At 43.6% G+C, this 27,916-nt stretch overlaps 1 protein-coding gene across 1 annotated transcript in view; it reads right to left on the bottom strand.

The window, feature by feature from the left end:
- Positions 1–27,916, bottom strand: part of KATNAL1 (katanin catalytic subunit A1 like 1) — a 217,113-nt gene that overhangs the window by 8,600 nt on the left and 180,597 nt on the right. The window contains exon 10 of the mRNA XM_075334619.1: positions 846–972. Within this exon, the coding sequence (XP_075190734.1) occupies positions 846–972 (127 nt within the window). The remainder of the gene's footprint in view (positions 1–845; positions 973–27,916) is intronic.

Genomic DNA, 27,916 nt, shown 5'->3' with positions numbered 1-27,916 from the left:
AAGCCAACGTATTGTGACTGGTGGCAAAAAACTGACGTGTGAAAGGGGCCTTAAATCACTGGTATACTTTCATTCATAACTGCCCTGGTGGAACAAGATGAAAATTTAGTTCCATAAAACAGGAATAGAACGTTTCAGAAAGTACTTTTTCCGCGGTCTCATATTTTGGCTTCTGCTCTAATAAGAATTTAATGCCACAAGTGGAATTCTAAATAATATTTGAGATGGTTTAGTGAATCCTGCATTGAGTAAGGGGTTGAACACGAAGACCCTGGAGGTCTCTTACAACAATTCTGGGATTCCAACGCTTCTATGGTTCTAATCTGAGAAAAATATGTTGTAGATATTAACGACTATAGACATTAATTGGGTAAATTAGTCCATTTTTCACACAATCTCAAGGTTTCGTTGATACAAATTCACTTAATTTTTAGAAAGCAGCACTGCTCAAAGTAATTAGACAATCGAAATTTGCCTCCTCCAGATATTAAATCTGTAATTACATTTCTAAGCAGCTGAGTGCAGTTGATTAATTGCAGAAGCAGATTTGCTTAAGACAGCTAACAGATTGCTAAATTATTTACAAAAGGTTAAGGTCTGCACCTTATTAAAAAAGGAGAAGAATGGGGAATGACATGATCGAAAAAATAGGAACATTTTGCATCTTATTTGTTTAACCTCTTCACAACTGGACTAAAAAAAGTAACATCTATTGCATGACTACAAGCAGAGATTGAGAAAGTGACATAGCAAGAAGCTTGGAAAATAAAAAATACACAAAAATAAGCTTGAGATTGTATTACCACATTAGGGCATTATTAGATTCTAGTGCGTCTGTACCGTACCTGCAAACATTGGTGATGTCAGCGCCAGAATATCCCTCAATCTTCTCTGCAATGACCTCCAGGTTTACTGCTGGGTCCAGCTCAACTTCTCGGAGATTTATTTTCAGCAGCTCAGCTCTTCCATTAGCTGTCACAGAGAGAGGGAGCAGACTTAACTTTGTAGAGATTAATAATAGAATGAGTTCCCAAAAGTACTGAAAACATAAGCATGAGCGAAACCTTGCCAGGATTAAATCAATTAAATACAATTTATATTCTCCCATGAGATTTCACTTGTTTGTCAGGTGCCAAATCCTGATAAAATGCCATTCCAAGCTATCGTTGCGGATTTAGCTGAACATATGTGCGCTATAGAAAAATAATAAAAATAGGCAAGGATACTGAGAGCCACATACTCAGATATACTAGCAATTTTAGATGTTTTAAACCAAGAGTGGGGATACTTTTTTCTGCCAAGGGCCATTTGGATATTTGTAAACTCATTTGAGGGCTGCAAAATTATCAACTTGAAATGTATTCTGCTATATTTTGTCAAACATTTAATTAATTCACCATTAATGTGATGCCTGGGACTGCTTCTTTGATGCAGTGTGTAATGTTAGGTGGGCTTGATAATACTACTTGAACTGCTTTTCAAGATTTTGAAAATAATTTGCTGATTAATATTACACAGCATGTCTCCTCATAGTAGGCAATTCATCACTGCTAAAATAACGTTTATAGAAATCAAGCATTGGTATGTCTGTTGTACCATGCATCACATAGGAGACCTTGAGACTGCTGTACATACATATCACCTAGAAGACACAGACTGATGTATATACATCACCTAGGAGACACAGACTGCTGTATATACATCACATAGGAGACAGTCTGCTTTATATACATCACATAGGAAACACTGACATTGCTGTACATACATTACCTAGGACACACAGACTGCTGTATATACATCACATGGGGGACACAGACTGCTGTAAATATATCACATTGGAGAGGCTGATTGATATACAGTGACAAGCAAAAGGGTAACAATGTTTTGAACTTTTGACATTCAGGCTCCATTTCTCAGCATCTACTAAATCTTTGGCGTGAGACTACCTTCATTTTATACACAATAATATTAGCTATTTCATACATAAATTTGACTTGCAACTATTTAGCACATGATTAGTTATGCAGATTATTGTCATGCTACTGCACTGTTACTGTTTTGCACCTGGTGTTTGAAAGAAAAAAAAAATGATCTTCCTGTCTACTACAAATTAAAACCTGTTCTCACATTTCCTAATAGCTCAGTGGTCATTAGACTGATTGTCAAGTTAAAGGTCACTGGTTTGAATTGAGAAGCAGCCATGAAGATGATGCATCATCCAGCTCATCGATAGTGGTCTGTCAGCCAAGAAAATTGCCAAATTGCATCATGTGAGAGCCAGGACAGTAGGAAGAATCTAAAATGAAGTTCATCCATCCATTCAAAAGCCAAGAGGTGGACGTCCAGGCAAAATATCGGAGTCAATAAGTCGACTAATCACAAGATCTATCAGTTCTGGCGTAACAAACACGGCAGTGGAGGTGGCTCATATGCTTCGCAATAGTGAGATCACAGAAGTCCATGCAAGCAACATTCTAAAGGCTACTTTACACGCTGCGATATCGGTCTCGATATCGCTAGCGTGGGTACCCGCCCCCATCTGTTGCGCGACACGGGCAAATCGCTGCCCGTGCCGCACAACATCACGCAGACCCGTCACACATACTTACCTGCCCGGCGACGTCGCTGTGACTGGCGAACCGCCTCCTTTCTAAGGGGGCGGTCCGTGCGGCGTCACAGCAACGTCATTGAGCGGCCGCCCAATAGCAGCGGAGGGGCGGAGCTGAGCGGGACGTAACATCCCGCCCACCTCCTTCCTTCCGCATAGCGGCCAGGAGGCAGGTAAGGAGAGGTTCCTCGTTCCTGTGGTGTCACACAGAGCGATGTGTGCTGCCACAGGAGCGACAAACTACATCGTTACTACTGCAGTAACGATAATCGAGAATGGACCCCCATGTCACCGATGAGCGATTTTGCACGTTTTTGCAACGAAGCAAAATCGCTCATCGGTGTCACACGCAGCAACATCGCTAATGCGGCCGGATGTGCGTCACAAATTCCGTGACCCCAACGACTCCGCATCAGCGATGTCGCAGCGTGTAAAGCCCCCTTTAGTCTATAATGATGGCCTGAAAAAAGGTGAAGCCTCGACTGCAATATCAGCAGAAGAAGCGTTGGCTTGAGTTTGCAAGAAGTATGAAAAGTGGAGAGTACAAGCTTGGAATGAGTGATTTGGAGCGATGAAACAAAAGTCAATAGACTAGGCTCTGATTGGTGCAAATGGATCTGGAAGAAGCATGGTAAAAAGGGGATGATGGATAGAGCGATTGAAGGAACTGTCAAGTTCGGTGGAAGAAGCCTGATGATATGGGGTTGTTTCACAGCCAAAGACATTGGATATTTGACCAGGACCAATGGTGGTCTCAATGCTATATGTAAGAACCCGACAAGACGAATTCCTCTGTATATTAGAGCACTATGGGTATGAAAAAGACGTGTTCCATAGCAGGACAATGATCTGAAGCATACATCAACATTGGGGAAGAAAATGGTTCAATGACAATGAAGCAGAGGTGCTGGATTGGCCCCACAGTCCCCAGACCTCAGCCCTATCAAACACTTGTGGGCAGAGTTGAAGAAAAAGCTGTATACATATCCAAGTGAGCCGCCCAGTATGTACCAACATTAGGATCGTGTAGAAAAGACCTGGAATCAGATTTCAGCCAAGACATGCTTGAATCTGATCGGGAACATGTCCAAAAGGATTCAGGCAGTGTTGAATGCTAAAAGGTCGATTTAAAAAATACTAACAAAATAATGAAAATGAAAAATAAAGATTTTTAGGAGCAAAACCGTAACAATGCAGTGACATGAGAAAAATCTGCATAACTAGTCATATGCTACATAGTTGCAAGTCAAATTTATGTATGAGATAGCCAAAATAATTATCTACAGAATGAAGGTAGTCTCACGCTTAAAGCTGCAGTGGATGGTGAGATATGGAACCTGAAGTCAAAACGTCAAAACCTTGTTACTCTTTTGCTTGTCAGTGTACATCACATAGGAAACGCAGCATATACAACACATAGGAGACACTCAGACTTCTGTATGTATATTACATAGGATACAATGAGACTGATGTATGTACATTACATATAAGCTACTGGGGATGCAGCATTATTATTATTATTATTTATTATTATAGTGCCATCAATTCCATGGCGCTTTACATGTGAAAGGGGTGTACATAATAGGGACAAGTACAATAATCATAAACAATACAAGATACAGACAGGTACAGGAGGATAGAGGTCCCTGCCCGTGAGGGCTCACAGTCTACAAGGGATAGGTAAGGATACAGTAGGTTAGGGTAGAGCTGATTGTGCGGCGCTGTATCAGACTGAGGGTTACGGCAGGTTGTAGGCTTGTTGGAAGAGGTGGGTCTTCAGGTTGCTTTTGAAGCCTGTCAAAGTAGGCGAGAGTCTGATGTGTTGAGGCAGAGCATTCCAGAGTATGGGGGAGGCACGGGAGAAATCTTGGATATACATCAAAGGAGTCTCTGGGGCTACAGCATATACATCACAGGAGGTACTCGGGCTGTGCTCTTCATCAGTGGGATAGGAGCACAAAGTGGGCTAACTCCACCAAAAAAGTACTTCCTGACCAGCATCAAGACGTGATCCTTTACTGCACGCGCCAAACTAGTAGTGAATTGCATGCACATGCTTGCAGTAAGGCAACATTAAAGAGCCGGCAAAATGCCGACCAGAACACTGTGGTCCCCGATAATCTGCCCAATAACCTGAATGCCCATATAGGCAGTCTAGGAGGGTGTATGCTACTCACAGACTTCCTTTAAAACATTTTCATTACAGTGCTACTTTTTGGGATGAGGGTCTTTAAACAAAGTTCGTTTTCATCATAAAATGTCCATTTTAAGAATAGATCTAACCTATCAGAACATTTTCTATACTTCTCAGTGTTTCCTTTGAAAAATCCATTTTTTTGAAAGTCAACTTAAAAGACCTTGAAAACGCTCTGAATGTTCATTGTATTTCAATTTTTATGTGTTAAGTAATACGTTCTCACAGCAGCGGGCGGCATAAAATACATGTAAGAATAAATCTGTTCTAATGACATCACTTTCCAGGAAAAGCCAGAAAAGTCATATACTTCAGCCAAGTCCTCACTGGCAACATATCCACTTTACATGCAGCCCGTACAATTCACTAAATTGTCCTAGAAGCAGCAACAATCCCATAATTTATACTTCTATTCCTGTCTGTAGGTAAATGCCCTTGAACCAGGAGATTGTTATGAGAAAGAGGATTAATACTGACCTCAGTAACGTCTTGTATCTTGATATTCGGTTATGACAGCAGTCCTGGCAGAGACGGTTGTATCAGCAGTGCAGAATGTACCGTACTAACAAAAAGTTCAGTCACATTCAATTTAAAGGGGCAGTCCAGTTTATGCTACCCATTTTGGAAGAGCAGATAATTAAGTGGGAGCTCATAAGTAAATTAAATTGTGATCAGCGAATATCAAAAAAGAAAAAACAATGGATTGCATTTATCCAATGAAATCATGGAAATCTACATGCAGTCCTTTATGAAAATAATAGTTGCACTTGGGAAAACTGTAAAAAGATAGAAAAAGTCAAGATTATGTTAGAGGATCCTCCTCTAAAGACATCGGCGCAGAGCTATGGTTGCTATTCATATCAGGTAACGGAAAATACTTGAATGTTCCAGATATTACCCGAACAACACCACCAACTGTTGACATTTGGCTTCGAGAAAACTAATATGAACTCTACATAGGCCTCTTGAAGAGTGTTTCCTTCACACAGCTTTCCGAAACTAAACCCGATAATAAAGAGAGCTCACAACGTGACAAGCTGGACTCAAATTTTAAGGGGCTAAATCCGAAATCCTAAACCTGAACTAAACTGTCCAGGACACCTCACAGGTTGATGGACAGTCAATCTGCTACCAAACAATGTTCACCATCCACTCCAACACTGTCAATCCACACAGTTCCACTAGGTCTCAAATTGTAGTTTTTACTGGGTTGCCACCTTCCACAACCAAAGCCATGTAGACTTTCCTAGCTAACTTACCTTCTACAGCCCCAGCAGGCTTTACAGATCTGAAACCTAAGGTTGCCAGAGGGCTTTAGCAAAATCCTGTACCTTAATAGCAGCTAGAATATCCCAGCTCACCACCTGATGCACAGATTTTCTTCCAACACTTGCTAAGTAAAAATGGGTCCAAAAAGAAAAATAAAATCGCTCTGACTGACTCATTTTGCCCATAGGCTACTTCACTGAATCTGGCCTACAGCCTATAAACTCTTTTGAAGCAGAGGCTCTAGCCAAAAACACCTATTAATGAACTAGACACTCATCCATGCAGCTCTGATAGCCAAGCTTAGGCCTAGCTATCAATCAGGCTACAAAACAGGTCTGCTGGGCGCACAAAGACTATCTGCAATCTCTCGCTTGGTACCAAACCATTCCCGTCTATTGGCTTTTCTGCCACTTTTATTGCAGCACAACATTTCAGCATCATAACGCACCTCCCATACACATACACACACACACTTACTGTGACAGTAAATCTTGGTGTAGCTGCTCACTGCAGCCTTGCATAACCAAACTAGGGACCTCAAAGTGACAGTTTACTGCAACATTTACAGTAAAGTAACAAAAAAGTAACTTAAAGGGGTTTTCCCAAGAATGAGAGAAAATGGCATTCCTGATATAATTCAGACTGTAGCCTACCCTATTCATGTGGCAGGATGGACTGCAGACTGAAAATATGCAGCTCCCGAGAACTGTGTCTCAACTGACAAGACCTGTATCACACATACATCAGATGGCGGCCAGGAGAAGGGCTGTGATATGTGAAGAAATACGTTTTAAGCAACGTTATGCTTGGTGAAGAGACCTTCTCCTCTGTCAGTCTGACAGCTTTATAGCACTGCAAGGAGACTGACTGTACCCAATTAAAAAACAATTAGAAGGATGTATCTGGAGATAACTCCCGTTGTGCTCAGTGAGTGATATATTTATTCACATGACAGCCGTGCTCTTGGATAACGGAGGTATATGTGATACAGCTCTTGTGAGTTGAGACATAGGTCTTGAGAGCTGCATGTCATGAGTCTGCTTCCCGTCTTGACACAAGTGTATTTCATTCTCGGAAAACCATTTGAACCATTGCAACTAACATTAAAGGGAACCAATCAGCATGAAAATGAAGTTCTATCTGCAAGCATCATGTTAGACAGCATAGAGTGATATAGTTTTGTGTGAAAACATTAAGTATATCTTTTGTTTTAATTATTTACACCTCTGTTCTTTTTGGGATTTTTGGCGCAGAGGGTGGTACTATCAGAAACTGACAGCTATCTTTCTATGAACACTTATACAATGAAAGCTGTCATTCACTGATAGGACCACCCCCATGACCAAAAAAAACAGAAAAAGCAAAGACTTGAATGATTAAAACATTGGTTATACGAAGTCTTTTCTCAGAAAACTATATAATAATTTACACAGCTCTATAATGTGCCTAAACACCACAGAGAAAGAACGATCAGACGCCCATATATTAATTTGCAAAAATTTTTTATTGTGTTTACAAGGACAACATGTAGAAAGTAGAGCAAATTAGTGCAGGAACTTAAAAGCCCCAAAGAAGGTCACAGATCCCTCATTTTATATAACCTATCATAGGTAAAAATTGACATACACCCAGGTACAGTTAGGTCCAGAAATATTTGGACAGTGACAATTTTCGCGAGTTGGGCTCTGCATGCCACCACATTGGATTTGAAATGAAACCTCTACAACAGAATTCAAGTGCAGATTGTAACGTTTAATTTTAAGGTTTGAACAAAAATATCTGATAGAAATTGTAGGAATTGTACACATTTCTTTACAAACACTCCACATTTTAGGAGGTCAAAAGTAATTGGACAAATAAACCAAACCCAAACAAAATATTTTTATTTTCAATATTTTGTTGCGAATCCTTTGGAGGCAATCACTGCCTTAAGTCTGGAACCCATGGACATCACCAAACGCAGGGTTTCCTCCTTCTTAATGCTTTGCCAGGCCTTTACAGCCGCAGCCTTCAGGTCTTGCTTGTTTGTGGGTCTTTCTGTCTTAAGTCTGGATTTGAGCAAGTGAAATGCATGCTCAATTGGGTTAAGATCTGGTGATTGACTTGGCCATTGCAGAATGTTCCACTTTTTTGCACTCATGAACTCCTGGGTAGCTTTGGCTGTATGCTTGGGGTCATTGTCCATCTGTACTATGAAGCGCCGTCCGATCAACTTTGCGGCATTTGGCTGAATCTGGGCTGAAAGTATATCCCGGTACACTTCAGAATTCATCCGGCTACTCTTGTCTGCTGTTATGTCATCAATAAACACAAGTGACCCAGTGCCATTGAAAGCCATGCATGCCCATGCCATCACGTTGCCTCCACCATGTTTTACAGAGGATGTGGTGTGCCTTGGATCATGTGCCGTTCCCTTTCTTCTCCAAACTTTTTTCTTTCCATCATTCTGGTACAGGTTGATCTTTGTCTCATCTGTCCATAGAATACTTTTCCAGAACTGAGCTGGCTTCATGAGGTGTTTTTCAGCAAATTTAACTCTGGCCTGTCTATTTTTGGAATTGATGAATGGTTTGCATGTAGATGTGAACCCTTTGTATTTACTTTCATGGAGTCTTCTCTTTACTGTTGACTTAGAGACAGATACACCTATTTCACTGAGAGTGTTCTGGACTTCAGTTGATGTTGTGAACGGGTTCTTCTTCACCAAAGAAAGTATGCGGCGATCATCCACCACTGTTGTCATCCGTGGACGCCCAGGCCTTTTTGAGTTCCCAAGCTTACCAGTCAATTCCTTTTTTCTCAGAATGTACCCGACTGTTGATTTTGCTACTCCAAGCATGTCTGATATCTCTCTGATGGATTTTTTCTTTTTTTTCAGCCTCAGGATGTTCTGCTTCACCTCAATTGAGAGTTCCTTAGACCGCATGTTGTCTGGTCACAGCAACAGCTTCCAAATGCAAAACCACACACCTGTAATCAACCCCAGACCTTTTACCTACTTCATTGATTACAGGTTAACGAGGGAGACGCCTTCAGAGTTAATTGCAGCCCTTAGAGTCCCTTGTCCAATTACTTTTGGTCCCTTGAAAAAGAGGAGGCTATGCATTACAGAGCTATGATTCATAAGCCCTTTCTCCGATTTGGATGTGAAAATTCTCATATTGCAGCTGGGAGTGTGCACTTTCAGCCCATATTATATATATAATTGTATTTCTGAACATGTTTTTGTAAACAGCTAAAATAACAAAACTTGTGTCACTGTCCAAATATTTCTGGACCTAACTGTATATACTTATTAAATCCACCAGATGTCGTTCTACATCAAATAATGTGACCCATGTGCACCCATAGGATTTAAACAATCAGGATATGTCACCAACATGTGAATATGTCCGATATATATTACTTACATGAGTGCAGACAGGTCAATCAATGTATGCCAAGAGAAGAGGGGATCCCGTGACCCACCCGACGGCCGTTTCGGTAACACTGGGTTACCTTCGTCAGGGGCGTGGTTGTAAGGGCCAGGATGTCAGGTTTATAATATGCAATATATATATGGTGTTCTTTAATGTGCCTGCAGATTAGACTGCATTTTCATGGTGGCAGGTTCTCCTTAAAGGGGTTGTCCACTAATAAAACAAGAGACAGAGGAGATGGAAGCCGGCGGTGATTGGGAGTGAGGCTTGTGTGACGTCACAACCTCACTTCAGCCCTGGGACCGTGAGCCCAGACACTGCTGGAATGGCGCCACCACCGGAGGGGAGTATACGCTTTTTAATTTTAAATAGATGAAACATTTGGAATGATAAGAGGTTAGTCTAGTAGTAGACAACCCCTTTAAGCATCGGATTATAGCCTACAATGCAGGCAACCATGAAAGAGTTATGCATATGTGATGAAACAGTAATGGGAGAGGTGAGGCAGCTGCATTCTGATGTAGTATAAGTCTAGACTGCGGAGACACAGAGACCAGCCATCGGGGAATTACAATGATCTGATTACAATGATCTGTGCCTTCGAGTTAACAAAAAATTGAGAAACTTATGTTCTTTCATGGAGAACAGTAGAGTTTAAAGACAAACTTTTTTCTTACAGTCCTTGGCAGCTCCCAGTGATGTTGAAATGATGTTCGGCTAATAGATGCCTGACTGTGCTTGTAAATATTTAAAAGGAATTACAGATGTATTACGTCTATGAATGGCATAAACCTATGTCAGGACCGTCTTTTGGGAAGTTTGCCTTTCAGTGCTGCTCTGTATATTTACATATAGATATATTTCTGCTTTGATAACCTGCAATTCTTTGTTGGTTTACTTCATCTCCTTTAGTTACTGTGTGTAAGGGGAAATGGGCACCCCCTCAACACACTGCCTTGCTTGGATGAATAATTCTTACACAAGAAAACAATGAAAACAGATTAAGTGGGTTTTTTTTAAACAGATTCCTTAACACCTTTGTTAAGGAATTATGCCAAATTCTTAACCTAGCATAGGTATTCAAGGGAATCTATCAGCAGTTTTTTGCCATGTAGTCTGGGAGCAGCATGATGAAGGGGATGAGAGCCTGATTCTAGTGATGTGTCACTTACTGAGCTGTGTGTTATAGTTTCAATAAAATCAATGTTTTATCATCAAGAGATTATCACTACAGGACTAGGTGTCTCATGCCTCCTAGACAACTTCTCAAGCCATTCAGAATTTTACCTCAGATCTTGAACACGATCCTACCGCCAACTCAATAAAATGGGAGGCCCTTAAAAGTGTATTAAAGGGACTCTGTCAGCAGATTTCTGCAATGAAACCTGAAGACAGCATGCTGCAAATGTTATAACAGAGACTTCAACCCTGCCGCTGTTATCGCACAGTTTTTTTTTTTTGTTTACCTGAAATGTTAGTATAAGCCTCTTATCTTTATCATTAGTGGGTCTCAGCAGGACCTGAGCTGTAGTCTGACTCCACGCCCATCTGTGATTAGCAACCTCTGCTATGGAAATGTACACTGAAAGCCAGGTGTGGGTAGGGGCAGTTCTCAGAGCTCTGCTACATGGAAAATCTCAAATCTTTTACTATATCAGAACGGCTGCAGCGACTACATGATTGAACTCAGGGCATCTTTGCCTACATTATGCTGCTCTCAGAAAAGGTAGCAAAAAATCTCTGATATTCACTTTAAGAGGAATTTTCATAGCCCATGGATTGAGTCTCAAATAAAACAAAAAAAAACAAAACATTTTAGGACAGATTGGCGCTCTCACTGCTCAGATTTATAATCTAGAAATGAAACATAAGCGTGCTTTATCTCCTTCTATATATGCTAAGCTCTCCATGACCAGGTACAAACTATTGACTATTGTAGACCAAAAGTCCCGTTGAGTAAGAGGGAATTAGAAGCCATTTCTATCAAAGGAAATAAAAGTGGGTCATTATAATCAACATCCTAAAGGCTACTTTACACACTCCGATATCGGTCCCGATATCGCTAGTGTGGGTACCCGCCCCCATCTGTTGCGCGACACGGGCAAATCGCTGCCTGTGCCACACAACATCGCCCAGAGCCGTCACACATACTTACCTGTCCGGCGACGTCGCTGTGACCGGCGAACCGCCTCCTTTCTAAGGGGGCGGTCCGTGCGGTGTCACAGCGACGTCACAGAAGCATCACTGAACCGCCGCCCAATAGCAGCGGAGGGGCGGAGATGAGCGGGACGTAACATCCCGCCCACCTCCTTCCTTCTGCATAGCAGCCGGGAGGCAGGTAAGGAGAGCTTCCTCGTTCCTGCGGCGTCACACGCAGCGATGTGTGCTGCCGCAGGAACGAGGAACAACTTCGTTACTGCTGCAGTAACGATTTTTAAGAATGGACCCCCATGTCGCCGATTAGCGATTTTGCAACAATGCAAAATCGCTTATCGGTGTCTCACGCAACGGCATCGCTAATGCGGCCGGATGTGCGTCACAAATTCCGTGACCCCAACGACTCCGCATTAGCGATGTCGCAGCGTGTAAAGCCCCCTTTACACCCTCGCACCTTAACCACTTATATCCCTTTCATAACTATCCCAGAAGGAAAGAAAATACATAGTAATAATATTATTTTACAAGCCTTCAAGGATTACTATTAAGAAAATACAGCCCTACTTACAAACAAATAACCTCCCTCCATTACCCCAAAAAGTCCTATTACACGAAAGATTTTACACTGCAAGAGATAATGGCAGTCATAAAAGAAATGGTACCAGGAAAGAGGAGCAGGACCTGACACACTGCCTGTTTTGTCAAACTATTCCGGGACCTCTTGAGTCCTATGTTCTTTGCAGTGTGTAATCACGTATCAAAAGGAAGAGCATTAGGCTGGCGCCACACGGGGATCACTGCGATCCCCTCGTATGACACTCGGCTCACGCTGGCAGTACAGCAGAGCCGAGTGTCATGCGAGTGTCCCTGCGACTGAGGTCTGACTGTGCGAGCGGACCTCAGCTGCGGGGGTGGGCCAGCACGGAGGAGGGGAGGGATTTATCTCCCTCTCTCTTTCCGTAGCCGGCTATTGCCATTCTCGCCCTGCACTTGCGGTACACCTGTGTACCGCGAGTGCAATGCGATTTTTCTCTCGCCCCATATACTTGAATGGGTGCGAGAGAAAGAGTCTCGCATTGCACCCACAGCATGCTGCGATTGTTTTCTCGGTCCAATTAGGGCTGATAAAATAATCGCTCATGTGCTCTGACACACAGGCTAATATTGGTCCGAGTGGAATGCGATTTTTTATCGCACTCCACTCGCACCGATTTTCATGCCGTGTGTCTTAAGGGGGCTTTACATGCTACGATATCGTTAATGTTTTATCGTCGGGGTCACATCATTAGTGATGCACATCTGGCGCCATTAACATTATCGAAGCGTGTGACACTTTTGTGCGACCTAAAACGATCGCAAAAGTGGCAAAAATCGTTTGCCGTTGAGACTGAGAGGTCGTCGTAAAACCAAAAATCGGTCACCTCTCATAAGCGATGTTATTCCTCGTTCCTGCGGCAGCACACATCACTGTGTGTGACACCGCAGGAGCGAGGAACATCTCCTTACATGCCTCACCGGCAATGCGGAAGGAAGGAAGTGGGCGGGATGTTTACGTCCCGCTCATCTCCGCCCCTCCGCTTCTATTGGCCGCCTGCCGTGTGATGTCGCTGTGATGCTGCACGACCCGCCCCCTTAGAAAGGAGGCAGATCGCCGGCCATAGCGATGTCGCAGGACAGGTAAGCCGTGTGACGGGGGAGCACGATTTTGTGCGCGACGGGCAGCGATATGCCCGTGTCGCACAACCGATGGGGGCGGGTACGCACGATAGCGAAATCGTTACCGATATTGCTACCATGTAAAGTCCCCTTTAGGCCTTACCTCCTCAATCTCTCATATATCCAGGGTCCTTCCTAAGCCGGGTAAAAATCCATCCCATTATAGTAGTTACCGCCCGATTTCCCTAATTAATATGGACATCAAGGTATAGGCCAAACTAATTTCCAATAGGCTGCATTCCCTCCTTCCTATGGTCATGGGTGGGTTTTGTGGCTGGAAGAGAAGTCAGGGATAATACTATCCAGACCATCTCCTTGATAGACAGGGCTAAAAAAGCTGGGGTTCCCACGTGCATTCTGTTAATAGACGCTGAAAATGTCTTTGATAGGATGCACTGGGGCTTCATGTGTCTGGTTATGAAAAACATGGGACTACAGGAGATCATGCTCCATAGAATCTCTGTGCTATACTCCTCACTCTCTACAAATATAATTTAGAGACAAAGAGATCAGTCATTATAAATGCAATCTCAAGCAGGGCAACTCCCCAGACAACTACCTAATTCAGAAAAAGAAGGGGTCTTATTCTGCCCACTAACATTACCACCCACAATAAGTACAAATAATGTAATTGTCCTGTTTTATAAATGCAAATACATTTTTATTTTGAAATACACAAACAGGACTACAAAAGACGTGAAATATATGTGGAGGGTCAGATTATAATGAATCATAAACAATTACTAAAACCAAAACAAGAGAATCATGAAGATACAGAAAGGACAAATTGCCCTAAAAAGCAACAGTACCAGGATTAATCAATTAAATCAAGGGTTAAACCCCCTATAAGATTACCCTTAGGTCATGGTAGGCTCAATTAATTGAAAAGCCTGTATTGTCACAATGACCACAAGGTGGTGCTATAATGGCAGAGAAGTCCAAAATCACAGTCAGCCAAGTTAAGGTGCATGTACTAATACAAATGGCCACCGGGTGGTGCTACAATAGCACAAAAATCCATTACCATCCATGTAACGCAGCCTCAGCTTCAAATACTACTATTACTAATACCGACAGAGCTGATAGCCATGAATCATTGTAATCTGGACTCACCCATAAAGTGCTCTTTTGCCTGGATGTGTTGAGTTGCCCCGACGCGCATTTCGCATTTGGTTTCCTCGGGGGGCTGCCCACTTTTTGCTAGGGTTAAGGTAAATGGTGGCCTTTTTATCCCTTTGAAATCCACAACAGCACCCAACAGGGGTGTCAGTTGTCTCCCTTACAATACATTTTAACCATTGGAACACCCTGCAGTAGCTATCCGAAATAACCCATCAAAGGCATCCCTGCACAACCCAAAGACGATAAAGTGGCCCTGTACGCAAAGAAAATGGAACAAACTCCATCTGTCATGGTTTGGCAGAATTAATGCAATAAATATGGACCTTTTGCCTCGTCTCCTGTATTATTTCCAGACAAAACTTATCTTATTACCAGCATCCTTCTTCTCCAGATTGAAGTCTGTAATAAACCAGATTTGTTTGATCACATAAACATCCCTGTATTGCTTATTACCTACTGAGTAGACCACGGAATTTAGGTGGGATTGTAATTTCGCCTACATAATTAAGCCTCCCTAGGGATGTGCCTTCTTGATTTGTTCCACCATAAAACAATCAAAAAATGGGTTGATGCAAAGAACCTTATATGACAATCCCGCTTTCCCTGCAGGTCTTCTTAGACAAACATTCCTCAATAAATCAAGAAATATGCTTCCAGTCATATATGATTAAGAGTAAAGTAGAATGGTTCATTTACACCATCATAAATCAGTTGATAAATTGTGACTTCCTGCTAGTCCGGGTTCACACGAGCATATAACAAAAATTGTCGGCGTTTCATCCAGAAAACTTATTTTCTCTTTTGTCCTCTGTGTGCAATCTATTTTTATTCATCAGTAGTTATTAAAAATTTACGAGACTAAATACAGTTTCCTATGTCAAACAATATTCCAATGTATTAGTCAAAACCGGATGTTATACGGCGGTTCCAATGGAATGCAATATTGTTTTTACGTATGCTGCGGGTTTTTTTCATGCTCTAATTCGGACCTTGAAAACACTTGCTCTGCACTGTCGCATTGAATAACGATCTGAGTGCTGTCTGTTTTACACAAAACAAAAAATATGGTTGTGTGAACTTACCGTTGGGGTGATAGGTTGCTTCCTTTAGAAAGTCTCATTTTGAATTTAACCGGGAGCACCACAGTTAGGGCTCGCTCACACTAGCGCACAAAATGGCAGTGTGCTACTCAATGTTTTAGCATAATCAGTAGTGATGGGAAAACGTGTTCATCACTGTTCGTTATTAGTGATGGGTGGATCCAGACTATAAAAGTCTGGATCCTCGCAGTTTCAAAAGGTACCTGAGTGCCAGACCCAGAATTCTCAGTGAATTCCAGACAATCATCTGGATCCGGCAACTCGGGAAATATAAAATGGAAAACTAAAGACAATAAGAAACAAGCAAGCACTTCATACTTACCGAGTCAACAGAGCGGCTGTAACTGGACCACTCATTACCTTCATTGCATATGCACTGCTTTCCCCGCCCTGTGATTGGTTGCAGTCAGACGCACCCCCACGCTGAGTGACAGCGTCCGACTGCAACCAATCACCTGTGCTGTCTGCGGGGCTATTGTACTGTTAGGCTATGTGCGCACATGTGTGTATTACATGCAGTTACGCTGCGATCTGCAGCGCAGCGTAACTGCATGCGTCCTGCGTCCCCTGCACAGTCTATGGAGATTGTGCAGGAGCCGTGCGCACGTGGCATATTAGAACGCAGCGATTCGGCTGCTGCCCGAATCGCTGCGTTCTAAGAAGTGACATGTCACTTCTTCCGTGCGGTTTGCATGCTGTCTATAGGGAGAGGCAGCATGCAGAGCGCACGTTCTCTGCCGGCACCATGCGCTTCAGAATGGAGATTTTCAGCTGTGCTCTGAAGCGCACCTTTTAGGTGCGGTGCAGAGCGCACACGTGTGCATATAGTCTAAAAATACATTAGTAAAAAAATTGAAGTAGGGTCCGCCAATATTATGATACCCAGCACAGATAGGAGTGAATAAGGACATGTAGTTTGAAACTCGTTCCTCTACTTTATTGTTCAATTGATTTTTTCTTTTAATTCCCGGATGGAGATGGACTAATTTATTTTAATATCGATGAAAATAAAGAATTTTTATTTTTAATATAACCTGGACGTGAATGCTGGACATCTTGTTTTCTCCTGCTGTGTGGATGTTCGCCGACTCCTCTTTGCCCGTGCACCGTCTGGTTTTGGAGATCTCCATTTGAATTGGGTGAGCTTCTATTATATTTCCAGCACAGATAAAATATACAGCTACAAGTTGCAGCCCCCAGCCATGCTCCTGTCTTGGCTGTGTCCCAAAATAAGAGGAACCGCATGCAATTTTTTTTTTTTTATTATTTAAATAAATAATTTTAAAAAAATGACGTGCGGTCCCCCCAATTTTGAAACCCAGCCATGATAAAGCCTGACAACTGGGGGCTGGTATTTTGAGGCTGGGCTCATACTGTATGTAGGCGGTTGTGTGGGAGCTCCTGCTGTTTATAGGGCGCTATGTGATGACTATCTATAGGAGACTACACTTGCATTGAGCGATGTCACATCCACTAGTCGGGTCCTGGCTGAGAGTCTGCATGTTACACACTTTTCTGTTATTATTCCCAGCCCTGACACCGAAGAATCCTCGCAGTGCACAGTGCGTGCGCTGGAAAAATCCACAAGTATTTCTTTTTTGCATGTGGGATTATTAGATCACTATATGGTGGTGATATATGTTCCGGTCTTAGTTTGGTGGTATTTCTGTTTTGTATGTGGTTGTATTTAGTCACTATGTGGTGGTAATATGTGGCCTGGTCATGGTGTGGCGATATTTGTCCCCTGTATGTGGTATTTTTGGATTGTGTTGTGTATGGAGGTCATTTGTTCTCTCTGATATTAATTAGGAGATTATTTATTTCCATTTGAGATTACCTTATTTTTTGGATTATAAAATGCATCCCCCCCCCCCCCACACAATTGGGAGTAAAATAGGGATGAATTTTATAATCCAAATTTTGCTTACCTGAGGGGGAGGTGCCAGGGCAGTGGAGTAGGGGGTCACAGGAAGCTGACGGCGGCACGAGCAGGGCAATGCTGCGGGCCCTAGGCTAGGAGAACCTTCTCCTAGCCTAGGGCCCGCAGCATTGCCCTGCTCGTGGTGCACTGGCCAAGATCTCAGTCTGTGCATGCATCGCCTCCGGCGCCATTTAACTGAAGTCCATCGTTCCCATCACCGAGAGATCAATAGCGCCTGCCTCACACCACTGCGACACCCCCCTCCTCCCAGCATCGCCCAACTCATGCTTCCTGTTACCGTGCCCCCAGGTAAGCTGCATTCGGCCTATAAGACGGATTCCTTTTTTTACATTAAAAATATTTTTTTTTTACACCTCTAAATTTGAGGTGTGTCTTATAGTCTGAAAAATATGGTAAATACTTGGAAGTTTAACCCCTCACTGTCCTGTTTCTATTATATAGCGGCAGAGATTCACTTATAGGGGTTCTCCATTTATTCCCTCAGTGCTGCGATTGCTGCACTTGGCTTTTTCTGGCCACCCCAAAGAGGATGAATGGATCTGCACATACAACCTGTCGCTGCTTTTTAAAATGTGCTTAGAAAGTGTCCTGTCAGGGATAAAAGTTCCCTATTCTTCAGATTGGTGCAGTTTCCAATCTTCGGATTCCGCCAATTAATAATTTATCACTGATCCTGTGGATCCCATGGATTGGTGATAACTTACCGTATTTTCATCTAAGAACCCCTTTAAAGGGAATCTGCCACCAGGTTTTTGCTCCCCCATGTGAGAGCACCATAATGTAGAGACAGAGACCCTGATTCCAGCGATGTGTCACTTACTGAGCGGTTTGTTGTCATTTTGGTTAAACCAATGTTTTCTCTGCTGCAGATCTAGCAGTTACACAGAGCTCAGGAATATGCTTGACTATCTGCATCATGCCAAGTAGTCCTGCAATGATAATATCCTGCTGATTAAACAGTAATTTTATCAAAACTACATAAAGCAGCCCAGTAAGGGACATCACTAGAATCAGGATCTCTGCTCTTATGTTATGCTGCTCTCAGATTAGGTGGCAAACACCTGGTAAAAAAAATCCTTTTAATGCAAACTACCATAAATGTAATTGTGTGCACACAGTAGATGTGCAGAAGACCCCTGTATTTTACTGTCGACGCTCAATTACAATGGGGATAACGGCTAACAACGATATAGTTGTAGTGTGGGCCCATAGAGTCAATTCTCCCTGTGGGCTCCAGACACCCCAGTCTGATGCTCGCTCCATCCATCCATCGCTCCATCCATCGATCCATCCCTTTATATAGTATATATCTATATGTGTGTCATGTATAGGGTGTAATATTTGCAGGGGCATAACGATCGGCCTGTGAGTGATGGAGGCCATCAATATTTCTTCGGTTGCATGACTCAACACCATTGAGGCGCAGTGAGTCACTGGCCCCCTGCTCTGCGGGCTCCTGATAGGCGTGATGATATCGGGAAGCCTGCCACGGGATGCAAAGGTGCACTGCAGCTCAGAGGACTCTGGCTGTGGTGTAGGGTGTAATAATATATTATATATATATATATATATTAAACTATACACCCTATATTTGACCTGCAAATGTCATGTATAGTGTGTAATATGTATTATATTGGTATAGTTTCCATGTTATTCCACCAAAAAAGCACCAAAGATGCATGCCATTTTTGATGCATTTTTTGGTGCACTTTCAGCCAAAAGGTACAGATTTGCAGTGCACGCACATAGCCTAAAACCTTGGACACTTTATTATACAGAAAGCAGAGATTTTGTTTTCTAATTTCGTACTATCCCCTTTAACATCTGTATTTTGGACTTTTTGGTCCTGACTACACACAGCATCGTGCCTTGTCTGCTATCATCTGGTACATTTATCCTCAGGATTTGTATAGTAGATGCTGATCCCACCAATGGGGCCACGACGTGCGCCGCTCTCAGCCCAGAGATGGCAGAATTCCCATCCAAGTGTACAGGGATTTATACCATCTCTCCATGAAGAGTGGCAGTGCCTCATTCTCCAGATACATGTGGGCCCCATTGGTGAGATCCACATGTACCATCCATGATGTATTATCCAGGGATACAGCATAAATGTACGGGATCAGAAGACCCCTATAAGAATGAGGTCAGACGTGGTGGAATTAATGTGGATTTGAGGTGCAGATAATGTGGATTTGAGGTGCAGATAATGTGGATTTGAGGTGTACAACATATTTGAAGAGATCAGTTTTCTTAGGATCTGAAAAAATGGCCTCCTGTCCTCGTCTGTGTCCTGGGAAACTGGGTAAAAAAAAAAAATAATCAGTACAGTGGGGGCACCAAAGAGCAGTTTTGCACAGGGCACCATTCAGGCCAAGGCCGCCCCTGCCTGTTCGTTCATGAAAATACTGAACAGAATTAAAAGGGTGAAGGACAGTATTTCCGAATGTGCTGCTTCTATGAGTAATGGTATCAACCGAGTTCATTTGTGTATTGCTTTGCAAAACAAGAACACAAGCTCTACAGGGAAAGTAAAAAGCAAATCTCAAACCATAAAAGATTATAGTTGAAGTATTCCGCCTGGAAAAATACTTAAACAATTATCCTTGTGGTTTGAGATTCACTTTTTCCTTTAACTCTGTAGGGATAGCAATACATGCATGAACTTAAATGACACGGTTACTCATAGGTAATAAAAAAATAAATAAATATATCTACAGCTGTTCTAAGGTAACCGGTCAATAAAAATAATTTAGTCATAATTTTATTTATATAGCGCCAACATATTCTGCAGCACTGTACAATTCAGCGGGCACATGTCTAGACAATAAAGACATTACAAAGTAACACATAGTTCAACAGTTACAGGAGCTTATAGGCTATAAGGAGATGTGGGGGGACACAATTGGTAGAAAGTGCGTGTCATTCCCGGTGCAGTCATCATTATAATAAATAGGGGTTTTCATATAAAGCTGCATGAGCTGTCATCAGCCAGTATCTGTCTAAGTACAATTAACCACGCTTAAAATTGTGGGGGCTAGATATTAATCGGATCATCAGGGAAGTGCATTCCGGAAAACTGGTGCAGCATGAAAGAAGTCTTGGAGACATTAGCGAGAGGTTTGGATTATGAAGGATGCTAGTTTTAGATCAATTGCAGAATGGAGAGCACAGGTAGGGTGATAGAGATGAGGGAGGAAATTGTGCTGCAAAACTGTAAAGCGCTTTGTGACTGAGAGAGATGAGTTTCAACTGTATTCTGTAGCAGATGGGTAACCAGCACAATGACTGGCACAAAGTGAAGTCATCGGTGTAGTGGCTGGGCAGTCAAAAAATCCTGGCTGCTGCATTCAGGATGATTGGCCAGGAGAAAGTTTGGCCAAAGGGAAACCAATCAAAAAAGTGATATAAGTTGGAAAAAAGAAACAACAAAAAAAAAAAACAACTTTGGTTGAACTTGATGGACCTTTCTACACTAGTGATGAGCGAGCACTACCATGCTTGGGTGCGCAGTACTCGTAGAGAGCAATTGGACGCTCGGACAGGCTCGACTCGTCTACCGAGTATAATAGAAGTTAATGGGGAACTTGAGCATTTTCCCGGAAGATCTTCACTCTCCAGCAGTCCAGCAACTCGGGTGACCTGGCGTAATTTCTTGAACACGTCAGACTGCCGAACTGTGTGACACGGCAGCATTGCAGTCTAGCAGTCAGTTCACCTGTGGTCACAGAGGGTGCCATGAGAACTGCCAGCTGTGACTGCAGGTGATCTCGATGCCGGACTGCTCTAACGCCGGGTCACGTAGTCCAGCACTTCAAGTGACCCGGCAGAACCTGATTGAGCATGTCGGACTGCCGGACTGTGTGACAAAGTAGCAGTAGAGTCCAGCAGTGAGTTTACCTCCAGTCACAGTTGGGACTGTGAACTCTGGTGACATTACTGTCATTCCTGCTTCTCACAGCCGGTGCCTTCCCCACTGCTCATGGTCACTCTAGAGGAGCTGGAGAAATCCACAGCTTAGATGGATGAATCTGTCTATAGGACATCTATTAATTGTATACGCAATAAGTCTGGATTTTATGGAAGAGTGGAAAGGAGAAAGACATTTTTGAAAGCAAGCCATAAAAAGTCCCACTTGCAGTTTGCAAAAAGACACATAGGGACACAGCTAGCATGTGGAAAAAGTTGTTCTGGTCAGATTAGACCATAGTAGACCTTTTTGGGCTAAATGCAAAATGCTGTGTGGCGGGAAACTAACACTGCACATCACCCTGAAAAAAAAAACATCCCTACAGTCACACGTGGTGGTGGAATCTTGCTGTGGGAAGTCTTTTCTTCAGCAGGGATAGGGAAGCTGGTTACACTTGATGGGAAGATGGATGGAGCTAAATACAGAGCAATCCTAGGGCATAAACTGTTGGAGGCTGCAAAAGACTTGAGACTGGGGTGTAGGTTCATCTTCCAGCAGGAGAATGACCCTAAACATACTGCTAGACTACAATGGAATGGTTTAGAGCAAAGCATATTCATGTGTGTGAATGGCCCAGTTATAGTCCAGACCTAAATCCCATTGAGAATCTGTGGCAAGACTTGAAAATTGCTGGTCACAGATGCCTCCATCCAATCTCACTGAGCTAGAGCGATCTCTATGGAAAAATGGGTAAAAATGTTAGCCTCTAGATGTGCAAAGCTGGAAGAGACATACCCCAAAAGACATGCAGTAGTAATTGCAGCAAAAGGTGGTCCTACAATGTAATGTTTCGGGGGGACATATTATAAAAACAAAGAAAAACAGTATTACCCCTTTAATTTACATATGGCCAAAAACCAATTGAATGTACAAAAGTGTCTAGAAGCACTGGTGAACACAGACAGAAAAAGGTCCCTGTGCAAGAAGAATATGTAGGCCGTTTGCAGCCCAATAGCTCATCAAAAAGCACAGTTCCACAGCCTTTGTAAATAGAAATGGGCCCCCTTACCTCTTGAGCCCCTGTGTGGCCACCACTGGCTGGAAGTCCCTTCTTTGCCCTGAGGTGTAGTTGTTATTTTGACATTTGGAAGCCTTGACAAGTCACATATATACAGCCTACAGCGCATTTTCATTAAGGTGGACTGGCGGCTGGGTAATGCGTTTTGTTCCATATTATCCAGTAGTAGTGATGGCCGGACCCGGACTGTAAAAGTCCGCGCGGTTTCAAATGTACCGAATGCTGGACCCGGGCCCGGAATTCTCAGGGAATTCCGGGTATTGATCCAGATCCAGCAACTCGCAAAATAAAAAAAAATAAAGGACAAATAAAGAATATAAGAATGAAGCAGGCAGTTCATACTTACTGAGGCCCCGATGCGCGCTGTAACTGCTCCCACAGCCGCTCATTCACATCGAGGGGCACAGAACATGGCTGCCCGCTGTGAGCTTCAGGCAGAGAGAGAGTGAGCTGCGCGATCAGCGGTGATGTCACTCAGGTAAGTTGCAGGCACAGCTGGAGGTTCCCACGGCCCTCCACCTGTGTCCTCAGGTAACTTGACCTCAGGGTACTTTATTAAACTCAGTGATTATCACTCAGGGTGGGGGCGCATCTGACTGCAACCAATTGCAGACGCAGATGGGCAGGAAAAGCGGTGCATATACAATTAAGATAATGAGTGGCCCCGGAAGTGAATGACTGGCCAGGAAGCAGTTATAGCCACGCCACAGCCTCTGTAAGTACAGTGTGCTTGATCCTATTCCTTCTACCACCATTTTTAAATCGCTGGATTCTGGAGCCCATAGACTTTTACAGGGACCATAGTCTGGCCACATAAAAAGAATCAATTCTTAATCCGATAAGGTCTGCCGATCCCGGTTATCTGCAAGTCCACCCATCACTATACATTAGCTGTTTTTATTCATCGCTTTAATAATTGGATTTATATGCTTTAATATTGGTTCTGTATTTTATTCTTAGATGTTTGTAGGGGTAAGGATGATGGATTTAACTTTTGCTCAGCATAAAACAAAAAAAGAAAAAAAAAAAGAAAAAAAGAAAAGTTGACTCCAACGCACCAACCCCCCATCTAATTGAGGCTTCTATAGAGCCGAAAAAAAAGTGTCAATTTGTCCAAGAGACAGACTAAGTTAATAGTCCCCGCTGTTGTCTGGCCTGTAGCTTCAAATACAAATTTTACAAATATCCATTCAGAATAGAAATCTATTACTGTGGAGTGGTTTCCCTGCAGAGCGGCCCTCCTCCGATATGGAAGAGACCCCTCCATCACATTAATCTGCAGCGAACATCCACCACGCTGAGCTGTAAAGTTAAACATGAACGAACGCTCTATAGAATCCATCACGCAGTAAATGCTCAGAGGTGGACACATCACAAAATAATCTGAAAATTCTTAACCAGTACTTAAATAAAAACAAAAAGTTCACTTTTTCACTACCAGTAGATTTGTTGGATATTTTATTTAACACACAAAATAAATTATATTGGAAAACTAGCAACATTTATGCCATTATTAACGAAGACCTCCAATTTAGTAAAAGATCAAATATTCTGAATTCGGAGAAAGATCTTGGTCAGACTTTTCAAACTTTGCAAAACTTAATTTAACATTATCTAACACTTCCTGCGCCACCTTGCAAGAAACTAAAGTCTGCTTTACACACAACGATCTCGTTAGCGATGTGACACGCCCAGATCGTTGTTACAATTTGCCGAGATCGCACATAGGTCGTTTTGTAGCGGTCACGCGTACACATCTCACAAACGACGCTACATCGTACAGCGATATATTGTTTGACCAAGGCAGTCATGTGGATGTTGCTCGTCGTGTCAAACGTAGCAATATGTCTGCAGCGTTCCAAACGATGAACAATATTTTGAAACTGAACGACGTGTCAACAATCAATGATTTTCACCTTATTTGCGATCGTTCGGAGTCGCACGTAGGTGTCACACACAACGACGTTGCTAATGATGATGCAAGTGCATCACGAAAACCGTGACCCCGACGACATATCGTCAGATAAATCGTAGCGTGTAAATCGGCCTTTACTTTTGATATTTTACTCCTCAAAAGTTACAAAAATTTTCCGTATCTAAAGGCTGCTTTACATGCTACGAGTTATCGTGCGTTCGATATTCGATCACACCCGTCCCCATCGTTTGTATGGTACGGGCAATTTGTTGCCCATGTCGCACAAAGTCGTAAACCCCCGTAACACGTACTTACCTCCCGAACGACCTCGCTGTGGGTGGCGAACATCCACTTCCTGAAGGGGGAGGGACGCTTGGTGTCACAGCGACGTCACAAGCTGCCGGCCAATAGAAGCGGAGGGGCGGAGATGAGCGGGATGTAAACATCCCGCCCACCTCCTTCCTTCCGCATTGCTGCCGTGATGCAGGTAAGCTGCAGTTCATTGTTCCCGGGGTGTCACACGGAGCGATGTGTGCTGCCTCGGGAACGATGAGCAACCGGCGCACAGACGGACGTTCGATTTTTTGAAAATGAGCGACATGTCAACGAGCAATGATAAGTTGAGTATTTTTGCTCGTTCACAGTCGCTCGTAGCTGTCACACGCTACGATATGTCAAACAATGACGGATGTGCGTCACTAACGACGAGAGAGTGGAGAAAATGGGTCTATTTTACATATTTTTTTGAGTTGTCCAGCTTTAACAAAGATGTGGGAAGATGGGGCGGCACGGTGGCTCAGTGGTTAGCACTGCAGTCTTGCAGCGCTGGGGTCCTGGGTTCGAATCCCACCAAGGACAACATCTGCAAGGAGTTTGTATGTTCTCCCCGTGTTTGCGTGGGTTTCCTCCGGGTTCTCCGGTTTCCTCCTACACTCCAAAGACATACAGATAGGGAATTTAGATTGTGAGCCCCAATGAGGACAGCGTTCCTGATGTATGTGAAGCGCTGCGGAATATGTTAGCGCTATATAAAAATAAAGATTGATTGAAAAAAATAAAGATTGATGTGCGTGATCTAATAAATAAAGTTACGTCGCAGAGTTTCATTCTCTCCCCCCAAATTGCACTATTGTTAATCGGTGTAGAAGAGTTTAAAGACCCATGAAGACACATAATTTGCCATATTCTATGTCATAATGTATGTAGTTTTCTCCATCCCATATTTTTGTATAAGATGCCATGTGATGTATTTTACCTTCTCACTGTATTTGCTGTAATACTATGTCTTGGGATGTAAGTGACTATACCTTTTCCCAGCCTGTATCATATTGCACTCAGGCTTCAGCTGTAGCTATTGTCATTGATTTGGTGGGGGTTGCATATATATTGTTCTTCTCAGCATGGGACTTCTCCAACCACAACTTGGTAAACAGAGCAGAGCCAGCAGTCTAAAGTCCATTCATGCATCAAATGGCCAGGGGGAGCTGTGCCCAACTAAGGGGCTGATCCCAGGAGAGAAGAACATGTTAGTTCAGTTAGTTGGAGCTCAGCTGGAATAGGACTAGGATCCATAGCTGAGGCTGGATCCTGGGGTCTGTGTGTGTGGACTGTTACAGACTGGAGATCCGCAGCCCGTGGGATTGTGTGGAACTCTTTGGACTACTGTAAGGACGATTGCTTTGTTATCTGGTCCGAGGATTGTCGGGAAGGGCCCCCGAATCTGTTTTACGTGGACTTATCGTGTGCTGTTCCAGTGTTCTTGTGAATAAACCTGTTGGATCGTCCCTCGGCCTCGTCCATCCTTTGCTCTGTTGTACACTCCCGTCACAAACTGGTTGGCAGCGCTGGGATCAGAGCAGAAGGAATGGAGGACAATGGCTCAACATCAGGAACCAGCACTGCAGAGTACAAGACCTGGACTTTGGGGAGCCTGCAATCAAAGGCCCGTGAAGTAGGAGTTCGTTTCAAAGGACTCTCCAAGGAGCAGCTGATTGAGGCGCTAGAAGGAGTCTGCTCGCAAAATGACGTGGAGGAAGGATCCTCACAGCAAACGGAAGAAAGACGGGAGCTGGAGGTAAATACCCAAAAAAGTCAATGGGTTGTGTGGTATAAGGAGGAGATGGCACTGCTTGCAGATGAGGCCACCATAGAAGATAAGAGGGAGGCTATACGCAGAGCTCAAGAGAGGGCAGCATTGCTGGAGAGGAGATTTGCTGTGGAAGCAACTAGAGGCTCCAGACAAACTGTAACCACAGCACCCACTATGAGGGAATTCTCCAGAGTGTCCCGCAAGGACTTTAAGCCATTTAATGAAGCTGCAGGTGACATTGAGGGCTTCTTTCAGGACTTTGAGCATCAGTGCCGATTAATGGAAGTCCCAGAAAGAGAGCGAGTCAGACACCTGGTGGGCCTCTTGGAGGGTGGAGCTGCCGACGCCTATAGAGCTATGGACCCTCAGTGGAATTGTGAGTATGGGGAGATAAAACAGACCATTCTGGAACATTATGCCGTGACCCCAGATAGTTATAGGACTAAGTTCCGTACATTAGCCTGTGATGGAGAAGTGTCTTTCAAGATGTTTGCCCACAGACTGAAACAAGTATGCCATCGCTGGCTGGAGGGAGAGGGAGCCTTAACTTGGGAGACCTTCCTCCAGGTCATCCTGAAAGAGCAGTTCTATGCCAGGTGCCCTGCGGAAATCAGAGAATGGGTGCGTGAGAGAAAGCCGTCAACTGTGGAACAAGCTGCTGCTCTAGCTGATGAGGTGCTCACTATCAAGCCTTAGTGGAGGGTTCTGTTGGAGGATGGAGAGACGCCTAACAGCTCCACAACACCTGATGCCCCCAGTTATTCTGTCCCCATTGTTCCCCGTTCCTCTAAGCCACCACATGTTGATACCCGTGTTAATGTGCCTCCAGTTGCTTCTACTGCACTTTCTGGAATACGCCGGGGAGAGGAAGTAACAGAGCGCAGGTGTTATGTTTGTAGGCATCCCGGGCATTTGCAGGCCTCATGCCCAGCCAGCCCATGGAGGAATCATCCTCAAACCCCTACAGCACCTTCAGGTGGGAGCCGGCCTCCAAGTTCCCCTACCCCTTACCCAAGAGGACGCCTTGGATGGAGGGAGACCCAGCTCAGATGCTATCAATGTGGACAGCCAGGGCATCGGCAAGTCTCCTGCCCAGCTGTTCAAATGAGGACTGATCCTGCACCCAATCGGATTGTTAATTATTTACAGCCCAGTGCCATGGAGGAAGATGTGGCACCGCTAAGTGAGGACTGGCCTAGTGACTCAGCCCCCCATGTTGCACCACCAGGAGTTTACGGGGTGCGACCCGCAGTTATGACGACTTCTGCTCATCGAGGTAAGCACTTGCAGGAGGTTGTGATGGATGGACAGAGACTTGTTGGATTTTGTGACTCTGGTGCTTTCCTCACACTGGCTGATCCCCGAGTGGTTCGGCCTGAGGCAATCCATAGAGGACC

This window comes from Anomaloglossus baeobatrachus, chromosome 2 (assembly GCF_048569485.1).
Source record: "Anomaloglossus baeobatrachus isolate aAnoBae1 chromosome 2, aAnoBae1.hap1, whole genome shotgun sequence".
NCBI lineage: Eukaryota > Metazoa > Chordata > Amphibia > Anura > Aromobatidae > Anomaloglossus > Anomaloglossus baeobatrachus.
The sequence above is the reverse complement of the archived record's forward strand: the minus strand, read 5'-3'. Positions and strand labels throughout refer to the sequence as shown.